General features: G+C 43.0%; 1 protein-coding gene across 1 annotated transcript in view; it reads left to right on the top strand.

The window, feature by feature from the left end:
* LOC143316892 (phospholipid-transporting ATPase ABCA1) overlaps positions 1-11,308 on the top strand; it is a 128,237-nt gene that overhangs the window by 100,954 nt on the left and 15,975 nt on the right. Inside the window, exons 42-46 of the mRNA XM_076724670.1 lie at positions 3,618-3,680; positions 5,414-5,520; positions 7,807-7,948; positions 8,906-9,040; positions 10,749-10,852. Of these exons, the coding sequence (XP_076580785.1) occupies positions 3,618-3,680; positions 5,414-5,520; positions 7,807-7,948; positions 8,906-9,040; positions 10,749-10,852 (551 nt within the window). The remainder of the gene's footprint in view (positions 1-3,617; positions 3,681-5,413; positions 5,521-7,806; positions 7,949-8,905; positions 9,041-10,748; positions 10,853-11,308) is intronic.

Raw genomic sequence — 11,308 nt, 5'->3', positions numbered from 1 at the left:
AAGTGTGCTCGTCTTAATATGCGCTATGGGCGTATAAGTGGTTAAGATGAGACTTGTTTGACAAGAGCTCTCTGTTCTGTGGTTAGAGAAAGGCTGCCTTTGCCCACCGAGATACTTCTGCGTATTCTCTGTTACAAATTACCTTGAAAAACTTTCACACAACAGTTTTGTGGCTTGTTTTCTTTGAATCTTCTCTCATTTTCTAAAAATTATATCTTTTGTTATTTGCTTTTTCTTCCCTTTATGATTTTTGCTTTCTCGCAGTGTAATTTGTATTCTTTGTATTTTTCTTGTTTCATTCCCTTATCAACAAATTATAAATTCCCCCTGGGCAGTGTTTCCCAAGCAGGGGCACTTCTGCCTTTGCAGTAGCTCTTGGAAAGATTCTACAGTGGCTCAGTTAATTTGAAAAAGTAGAAATTATATGATTTGGAAAAATACAGTATATATCCGTATATTTGTATGTAGGAGGAAAACATGCAGGTTACATCTGAGTCTGCTGTAACAACATGTTCTTCAATGAGGAGTGTGTGAAAACTGGTTAGATAGTGAACAGCGGAGTTAAACAGTTAAAAGTAAGGGATTAATGGTTGAAAAGTGCAGCCAAGTGGAATCAGTACTTGTCCCAACAAATGAGAGCCGCGGTCAAAACACCGACAGTTTGCACTAACACCAGTGTTCAAAAAGTCCAGTTTAAAATCTCTTCAAATGAAAATGTGACGGACGGTGCAGGTGTAGCGGTGCTTGAGCTGATCTGATAGGGCTGTGGTGGCACATCAGACAAAAAAACAGAGGTTGTGAAATGATGCTATTAGGTACCTCAGGATAGCACCGAACACTGCTGTGAGCCATATGTGGAATAAAAGGGCCGTATATTGGAGAGTCGTTTTTAATAAAGCAGGGTCAGTGTCATGCTTTGCTACCTGTGCTGGAGCATTGGGTGTTTTGAAGCTTGCGATTTTCCAACCTAAATCTATACTTTAGCTTTGCACAACTGCCGCCATCACACTCTCTCAACTGTCTCATCTGATTAGACGTCGCCCCGCTTATCGTGACAGCTGCCGTGGCGCTCCAGTCAGAGGGGAATTATCCTTTAATTGCCTTCCTCCTTACATGTATCTGCTGCTTTGATGTAGCTTTAGCACTGCAAACTATCAGTAAAAAGTAGTATGTGTAATCCAGGTTGATAAGTACTGAGTGCAGCTGCCAGATGGCACTGGAAGAATGGTGGATCTATGCAACTCCTGCTTTTATCAAATGCTTTTGATGTGCCAACTGTGAAATAAATGCAATGTCATTGTTTGTCAGGCTTGAAGTGGCAGCTCTAAATTTACATTTGCCTGGTAGCGCTCCGCATGCAGCTGGGACTGCTGACTTTTTAATGGCGGATATTTAGTCTAGAGATTCTATACAGGAAATGTATCCTTCACACTGAGAAACGCACGCTGTCACTGTCTGTTTTAATGAACGTTCAGTGTTTCGGTCTCTGACGCCGGCGTGCAGGCACGTAAACACACACACACACGCACACACACACACACACACACACACACACACACACAGCATTGATCGAGAACTATGTTTTCAACTTTTAAAAACCCCCAAAAACAGCAATAGTCACTTTTTCATAACTCAAAGGGGCACAGCGCTGTCCTTGATTTTGAATGCTAAATGTCTTTACTGTCACACTCAGCAACAACAACAAAGGCCTTGTCTTGTCTTTTCATGCTCGAGCAAGACAACGCCGCTTTCAAACCACTTTGAAAACATATCAAACCCGAACATAGTCTTGGATGTGGAAAAACACCTCATGCACTAAATACCTCATTTTGTCGAATGTTCGCCCCGCTGTATTTTTATTTATTTTTTTTTATTTTTTAAGATTATAACAGTCGTGCTCACTTCAAGTGGGGGGTTTCTTTGCCTCGGATGGTGAGATTTTCTCGGAATACAGACTTGAATGCAAATGTGCGTGGATGAGGCTGGTCAGCGGGGAAAGATGTGGATGCAGCATGGAAAGTTTTCAAGTGAGATGTGAGGAACATCAACCGCCTTCGCACTTCCAGTGTTGCTCCGTGATCTTAGCAGGATACTGACTCACAATCAGAATTTGAGAAGTTTTATCCTCGCCTTGGTCCCGAGAGATGGGATTTTGCGTCCCATGGGGTCTGGTTTTCTTTCTCAGCCATGGTAGAAGTTTTAGGGACGGCAGTGTTGGTCTGTAACGATCTGTCAGGCTTGACGCTTTGGTCAAGAGTGAAATATCTCGACAGCTTTCAACAGGATTGCCATGACGATTGGCATAAATATTCATGGTCTCCAGACGCTGAATCTTCATGAGTCTGTTGAGTCCAGAACTTTTCATGTAGCAACACCAACAGGTCCAAATTTGGCTTTGTCCAACACTTTATGTCCAACAGTTTAGAACAGAATCGCTCGAAAGCCTTTTTTGTTTTTCAATTAATGCTAATATTGCATAGTACCCTGCGAATGTTACACTAAGTATTACAAGCTAAACATCAAAACGTTAGAATATATTAGTTATTAAAGCTGCACTTCATCAATGTTTCTGTGTAAACGATGGGTCCAGATTTTTAGCCTCGTTCATCTTACTGTTTTGCTGTTTTTGATTTACTTTTAGTGCTCAGATCAGTGTCTTCCAGCAGCAACAGGAAGCTGTTTTCAGCCAAAAAGAAAAATGGCACACACTCAAAGTTAGTGGAGCCTTTAGAAGCTAATGCCCTGATGTGCCCTCAGGAGTTGGTGAAGACCAAAACAGAGCAAGATGGAGAATGAAAATTTGACTTTATTTCCACTATTTCACATAATCATGTGTTAATGTTGTTTTTGAAGCTTGTTCCACCCTCTGAAAAGTGGCCATAAAAATCTGTTAATATGCTGCTGTAACATGCAATTTTAATGCTAACTGTAGTCATGCTAACATTACATTAGCAGTCAGCTCAAAGCACAACAGAATCCAAGTTGTCCCTGTACTCTGTGTACTTTTTATCCATCCAGCAGTTTGGTTTTTCATTGTGTCATGACATCACGTCCACACATGGCCCCCGGTGTGGCTGGAGATTTTTTAGACTCATACCATGTTTAATAGATTTATTCAAGTCCTTTTTCAGACGAAGGACAGCGTGCTTTTTAACTCGCCTCACTGGGTCCGCTGCACAGAGCTGCACCTAAAGCTGATGTCCATACATGAAATGCTGGTCGACTTGTGAGTGTGTTGAAGGTTATTGAGGGTACAGAAGTGGCACTCAAAGTGGAGACAGATTTCCTCATGAATACTGTCACTGCAGTCAGAAATACTAATGCTCATGTCCTCTTCTTCTCCCCCCCCCCCCCCCCCCCCGAGTTGCAAATTATTCCTTCTTCTTAAAGTGTGTTTCCTTCATTTGTTTCCTCCCTCCTCCTTTTTCCGCCTGCTTCTTCCATCTCTCCTCTTCCCTGCTGCTCTGGGCTATCGCTTCATATTTTCTCATGCTATCGTCTCTGCGATCTCTCTCACTGTCTGCTCCCCACCCTCCCCTGCCTCCCGCCTTCTTGCCCTCTTTCTCTCTCTTTCTCTGGCTGGCTGGTTGATTCATTTTATTGTTTGCTCTCTGCAGGTATACCCTCGGAAGAGCACTCCTGCTGTGGACAGGCTATGTGTGGGCGTACCTGCCGCAGAGGTGAGCCAAATGCTGCTGAATCACACAAGCACCTTTTCAAGCCTATAGGCTGTTTGCTTTTGTTCATGCTAGAAGAATTTGCACATTTACTTTGAAAGTGAATCGGCAGCACCCGTTTTTAGAGAAAGTATTTAATCCTCTGATGCCTGTGAAAATACCATTTGGAAAAGAATCGACTAAATTAAATACATTCATGTAAAATTTGAATATTAATGGCAATATTTACAAAATATTGACGCACAAGAGCAAGGAGCAGTGAGCATCCATTCTCTGTCTGGGCTTCGATTTCCAGTTTTTATTTCACGAAGATTTGAAAAGGCGTTTGGCTGTTTTTCTTTGTACTCCGGCGAATCGTCCAAACGCCGCTTAGAGAAGGCGTTAGTGAGGAACACTAATCTCCTTATCAGGCTTGTTTCCTACCATTAAGCTACTGCCAAGCATGTGTGTGCTGAAAACACACAAGCAGGCAAGTAGGAGAGCATTCCTAGAGCAACGGAAACTGTGAAAGGAAGGCATGAGGACCCAGTGATGGGGGAAGCTGAATTAACCAAATACAACAGAGTAGATGGTAGTAAAGTTCAATGTGACAAAGCAAAGCTGGCCGTAGGAATACAGTGACTCCATGTCACAATCCCCATTCACGGGTACCGTTAATCCTCTGGGTTAGCTGCTCGAACTCCATGCAGAGAGCACTCGGGGACAGTGGTTTCATGCACTGCAACATCGCCACAAATGCAGCTTTTTCTCAAACTAAGGTATGGATACACACATATCGTTCAGCTGATTATGGAAGCTCCACCCAGAGATATTATGGAAAAATGTTTGAACTTTACGCTTCACGAGAAACAACAATAATATTGACTGTGACACTTCCAGATCTTCACATCATAAGAGTGGACCATTGGCTTTGGTGGAGGCCTTTCATAACGTGTTATACATTATACATACCCACACACACGCTATACCACTGGAAGCTTGATTTAAACATCATCTCAAATGCTGACAGGCGCTTGTATTAGGTGGGCTTTCTTGCGGTATCCGTCCGCCCTGCCACTGTTTACTCAAAGCCCAATGTAAATGCCAGTGGAATATTGTCATTCACGGGGCTCTGCTGATCACACACTGCATTTCCATGCATTATTTACATCAAGCTTAGCCTTCTTTCTATGCATTCACAAGCACAGGTCACAAACAAGCAGGGATCAATGAATGACAGAAATCAAATATTTATGCCAGAGCACCTCAGGCGGGTCACATGACCACGGAGCTCGGCGGAAACAACTTCCTGCCACGTGCCCTCCAGAGGGACGTAAAATCAGCAGCATCAGGGAGAGAAGACTGCGAGGGGATGGTGTTTGTTGTCGAAATTTACAGAGGCAGGAGGAAATGCTGCTGGGAATGGTCGGGTTTGCGTGCCTGCTGTGCTGATTTAGTGTTTGTTGTCTTGTTTGTGTCCATAAAAATATCAATTTCTTCTTTTGCTAAACCCTGAATCAGTCATGCGTGCTCTATAAACTGTAGCCTCATTTGGATGTAGTGAGCAAATATTTACATCTATACGTCTATAGATAGACTTCATTAAAGGGGTTAGTGGATATTTATTCAATAGGAAACTCATCTACATACAGAATATCTGCAGCGTCATCCAGCACCATTGTCACTTGGTTTCCAAAGAGGCTTGCAGCTACAAAACACAGTTTTCCTAATGGACGCCTCCCCATTGTGTCCATCAGTGTTTCGGGTTGCTGGGAATCAACGGGGCTGGGAAAACCACCACGTTCAAGATGCTGACAGGAGACATCCCAGTCTCCGGTGGAGAGGCCTTCCTAAATGGATACAGGTGAGCTGCTAACTCCCACTAGTGCACAGAGTAACTCATCATAATTAGCCACCCAAGATGGCTGCTCAGATGGGGATCGAGCTAAAGCGGGTTTTTTTTATAGCTCACACCCGTTCTCAGCTTCTCTCGTTCTGTGTAACACAGCTTTCTATCTCTCTTACTCTCAGTCTTTTTTTGTTGGCTAGGTAGTTTCGATATCTCTTATACATTCTGCCGTCTCTGCCTTTTCAACTTTGCCTCTCTCATGTCTCCCCACTGCGATATTCTCAGAAATGCCGAAGACTCGGCTGCCTCTCGCACATATTTCATTCCTTTTCACATCCTCAGCCTGTACCTTGCTCTGTTTTTTGTCGCTGCGTTACAGAATCAGTCATAAGAAATCTTTGTACATGCCAAAGAAGTACCTTGACACCAGCAATATGAGACTGGAGCGCTTGAGCGAAGGAAGGCTTGCTCTTCCTTATTTTTAGGAACAAACAACAAGGCAGCACAGCCCGGCGTGGTTGAGTCGAAGCTGCGGTCGCTTTTTTTTTGTTTGTTTGTTTTTTTTCTGCATCACAAAGGTTGCCATAGGTGTTCATTTCTACATCTGCTAATTGACTTTGTGTTAAACACAGAGCTGAATAGAGCACACGCAGAACACAGCAGTGTTAATAGTGATTAATGTGGGTAACAGAGATCAAAGAAAGATCCCGAAGACCTATAAGGGGAACAAAAACCGAAAAGAGGGAAAAGCAGATGTGTGTACGCCCACGCTTCTGTTTTTCAGCTCATTACGCTTTCTGTGAAATGGCAAGAGGAATGATGGGCAGAGAAGAAGCAGCAGCATTTCTTAACTGGAAGTCCTCTGCTGACGTTTGTGTCTCTTAGCTGGAATTGTGCGCGCACAATGAATAGCTTTCAAAAGCTAGGCCGCTAACAGCCAGGAGTGGCTCACCAGCCGTCTCTTGTTGTGGAAGACAAAAACAGACTGACAGTAGCAGTGTACTGCCTCGGCTCTGATCGTGTTCAATGACTTTTAAGACTGTTTTTTTTGTGTGTGTTTATGTGTCTGGTGTTAAATATTTGGGGAAATACACTTATTTGCATTCATTCCAAAGGTTCGAGGCCACAGCCTGTTGGCAATTAACTCGGCTTATCTTAGTATAAAGACATCAAGCCTGGCCAAAGGTAAAAAGAATGCACCAACTGGCACCTCTAAGGCTCATTAATTAACATAATACAGCACATAACCCTTCTTAAATCCACAGCTTCAAGTTTTTTCTCACTTGTGTACAGATTGAATGTGAACATAGCCTACAGTGTGAAATTTAACGTGTTCGTTGGTGAGCTTTAAAGGTGCTGGGAGGCAGATTTTTTTCCTTTGGACAGAACCAGGCCACCTGTTTCCCTCTGCTTCCAGTCTTTATGCTAAGTTAAGACTCTACCTCTTGGAAAGGGATAGTGGTAAGCATATTTGCCAAAATGCCAAACTATTCCTTTAAGAAGACTTTTGCAGTGCAGTGTAAACTGGTAAAGTTTAACATACGGAGGTAGAGTCTATCCAGCTGTTGCTAACAAGCTAAAAGCTGAAGCTGCTTAGAGAGCTGTGGTGGGATGGGTTAACCTGATCCAGCCAAAAGCTATATAACCCACTGTTATCATCAACCTTTATCAGAGCAAACAAAACATAATATTAGATCAGTAAAGCTTTCAGTTCACTATGGCCTTTCAGCAGCCTCTAGACACATCAAATCACATTTAGCTTTCCTCAGGCTGACAATCGCTCCTGGAAAATAACATTCAAGGGGAAAAAAATGGGACCAATATTATCTTCAAAAAAAAGAAAGAAAGAAAGAAAGAAAAAATAGCAGCTGTAAAAAGAAGACAGAAAATCAGCTCTAACAGTTGTTATTTGCCTGCAGGAGGTTAAAGTATTAATATTGTAGATTGCGGAAAGGGCGCGTCTGCATCCAGAGCTGCTGTTGATTTTATTATACTTGCCTCTAGAAGGTGCATGTTGGAGCTACATGCCTGGAAAAGCCACATTTTGTGTTTGTCCATCGGCTTTTCGTGTCCTAGGCGGACTTTTTGGGACGCTTACTGAGACCACAAGTGCAGAATGTGAAATGAGCCGCTCTGCTGCTCTATATTAGTTTGGAAGAGTTTCAAAGAGAAAGAAAGTCCTTGACTGGCTCGGCTCTGAGTGAAGTGTATGCTTCTTGGCCTTCTGAGTCTTCTCGTTGTATGTTTGATATATTCTCAATCACCTCACTGTCACGTCTTTCATATGTCCTCCTCTCCCAGCATACGAACGGAAATGAGGGACGTGCACCAGAATTTGGGCTATTGTCCCCAGTTTGATGCTATCGATCAACTCCTGACTGGACAAGAGCATCTTGAGTTTTACGCCAGGCTACGAGGGGTACCAGAAAAGGAGGTCGCCATGGTAACCGCTGCATCCTTTTATACTTCCTGTCCTTGTGCTTTTAAAAACTGAGGTAACTTATTATTTCGCTCACGGCTGGCGATGTGAAGGAATACATCTTTAACTTGAATAAGCTCTGTAGATGAGTCGGAGTATCAAAAAAAAAAAAAAAGCTCAAATGTTGTGCTTCTTCAAGACATATTTATTTTTCTTCACAATGTTTTTATTTATTTTGACCATCAAAATGCTTTTCAGCTAGAATGCATGTAGGGCGAGCCGAAGCACATGTCGGAGTGATAGATAACCTCAATGGGAGAAGCCATACATAATGAAAAATGGCCGGTGGTCGAAAAGCAGCAGCTGTGGGCTATGGCTCTACATTATTCACCGAGCCCAGTGGTGTGGCCGGCCCTGTGCGGCCTCCCTGCACTACTTCTTCTACAACAGTAAGATCAAAAGAGGAAGAGGCTGGCGGCGACCATAGGCCTCAGACCTGGTGCCAGGGCTTTGATCTCTGAGCTGTGGTGCAAAGGGACCCACTTCTCTTAACTCTTCATTTTACTTTGGCCCATTGTGATATGCCTTTTTTTTTGTAACATCTCAATCCGGATTAAGACCACGTGTAGTCATATTTGCATATTTGGTAAACGGAAGAAATGTACTGGAAATGAAATGCAGGTCATTTCCTTGTGACATCTAAACATCTCCTTTCATATTGTGCGCTTTGGTGATGTTCCTGATTGCAGCTGTTTGAGGAGATGTTGTTTTAATAGCGAGGAGAAGAGTAAAGTAGCTCAGCAGCCTGTGATTAAGGTCTTACAGGGATGCCAGCTGTCATGCCTTGCCCTTGAAAACCACGGAGCATAAATACATTCGAGATCCCAGCCAAAATATCATCCATCACGGAGAGTTTGATGATGCAAACGCTCTTCTTGACACCGTAATGTGTTTGGTCACTTTGATTTCTGTCTTCAAAAGGTGGCTGAGTGGGGGATCCAGAAGTTGGGGCTGGTCAAATATTCCAACAAGTCAGCGGGAACCTACAGCGGCGGGAACAAACGCAAACTCTCTACGGCGATAGCCCTGATTGGTTGTCCTCCTGTCATTTTCCTGGTGAGATACATCTTTATGGATGTGCTGTACGCGGTGAAAATGTAACACGCTGCTGTTTCATTAAGACTTAAGAGTTTAATACTTTAAATCGGTATTGATGCCGTGCAGATGTTTGGATTACAGCAGATCAGTTCTTTTCCTCCTCACAAGCACACAGAGACTCGACTGTAGTCTGAAGATGATAGAGTGAAGGAATTTGGGGTAACGTCTGCTTTCAAGAGTGTGGAGGAGGAAAAAACAAGATTGGGATCAATCTTGTAAATCCTTACTGAATTTCCCAGAGGATTACAAGTACATTACTTGTGGATGAGAGGGGGACTATTTTTCAGGGGTCACTGACTGGTCATGTTTTAATTCTTTGTTTTTCTTTTTCGAGACCCGCTCCTTTAGAAGAACGTGGAGCGCACAGAACCGTGTTTGCACATATTAAAACTCCTATTCATCAGGACTTAAAACTCACTGCAAAAGCATTTTCTCACTGATGGAAGATTAATGAAGCCATGACTCAGAATGCACTGCATCACATGCTTTCAATTAAGCAGCTTTAATGCGCATTAGGAAGTTCCGGCCGTGTTATTATGAGGGACAAACTTTAATGACCTTAAATCACACTGGGGGCTCCCTCAGGGGCCTCACCGAAATATACATTTTCATAAAGATTATTGCAATTTTTACTTCTTGTCCCACGTCCCACCCACCACATGGCATGGTCTAATAAAGCAGAAATGTTGTGTTATATAAATAAGTTTTTAAGCCACTTCATGCTGTTTAATTTGCTGCCTGTAGAATGCAGAAAATGTAATAAATGCATTACTTTGCATGATTTAAAGCAATCCATCAGATTATACCGCTAATAACAGTTTAATGAGTAATCAGTCAGTAATGAGTAATCCATAATAAATTACATTTCCAGAATAATCTTTCCAACCGTTTCTGTTTTTTGGCTCAGTGCTTTGCCCGTCGAGCTGCACTCTTCCAAACCTACTTATTTACTCGCCTTTAGCCAGGCTAGCCTTCACTTAGAGGCAGTGGGATATTGTGTTGTCAGTGTCTGTGTCAGTTTCAGTATTGTGTGCTCGCCCAGGGAGCCCAGGCAGCCTTGAGGCTGCGCCACGTTGGGTTTGCACAGGGACACATTGGGCACGGTGATGAAAATACCCCTTGGGATTTGTAGGACTCTGCTAGTGAGGGAGAACCAGGCCTGGAACGAAACCAGCCAATGGACTGAGTACTGTCACTCTCTAATCATGCATGGACAGACTAGCCCTGAGGAAAAAGAAACAGCAAGTCACTGAGACTGTGTGTGTGTGTGTGTGTGTGTTTTGTATTAAGCTGGAGAGTGTGTGGAAATGGGAATAGTTCACCCAGACTTTACCTATGTATGTCTGTGTTTTTATATGTGTACTTTTGTGTGTTTGTGGACACATATGGGTGACAAATTAACCGGGAAATCGTCATGAACAGCTAATATTTCCTCTTTGGTGTGGAGTTGTTGTTGATTAGTACTTTTCTCCACTCATTAATTCAGGATTTTCCTTTTATTTGTCACCCATCTCTGTGTCTTTCCACACACACACACATCATTAAACGATCTGTTAAAAGTAGATCTGTGCCCTAAATGGGTAAACTGTGACATCCTCCATTTTTAAATGATGTGCTGAGGTGGAGTGTAATGGAAGCAGTTTTAAAGAGGTTGCATTCATTGCAGGATGAGCCAACCACTGGGATGGACCCCAAAGCCCGGCGCTTCCTGTGGGACTGCATCCTGAGTATCATCAAAGAGGGACGCACAGTCATTCTCACATCACACAGGTGCAACATGGCTCTTTATGTATTGATTTTCTGGGATGGATTGACACCTCACCCGCCAGGACGGGAGTCCAGATATTTTGACTCTTCACCAGGGAAAGTGTATCACCCGAACTGTCCCTAAAAACGAGCGCGAGCTGTAAATATTGTAATTATAATTGATTGGAGTTACGCTTTAGTTGAAAGGTATTGTTTCTGTGTGGCAGTTAATATTGGCTGCCAGAAACACACTGGCTGCTATAAAGCTTTCATGAAGCACGAGGGCATATTGACTGACTGGCGCTTTTTTCCCCTCCATGAAAAGAAAAACTGTCAATATCAGTGCTGGAGTCTTTTCATTATCCAAGACTTCCTGGAGCAAAGTTAGTTTTGCCAACTTTTTCTTCTGTAGTATCGGCCAGTTTTGGACACAGTTGTGAGTGAGAGAAAAAAAAATGTAAACGTCTCATTTTTTGCGAA

Source organism: Chaetodon auriga, chromosome 24, assembly GCF_051107435.1.
Source record: "Chaetodon auriga isolate fChaAug3 chromosome 24, fChaAug3.hap1, whole genome shotgun sequence".
Taxonomy (NCBI): Eukaryota; Metazoa; Chordata; class Actinopteri; order Chaetodontiformes; family Chaetodontidae; genus Chaetodon; species Chaetodon auriga.
This window is presented reverse-complemented; position numbering and strand designations above follow the sequence as displayed.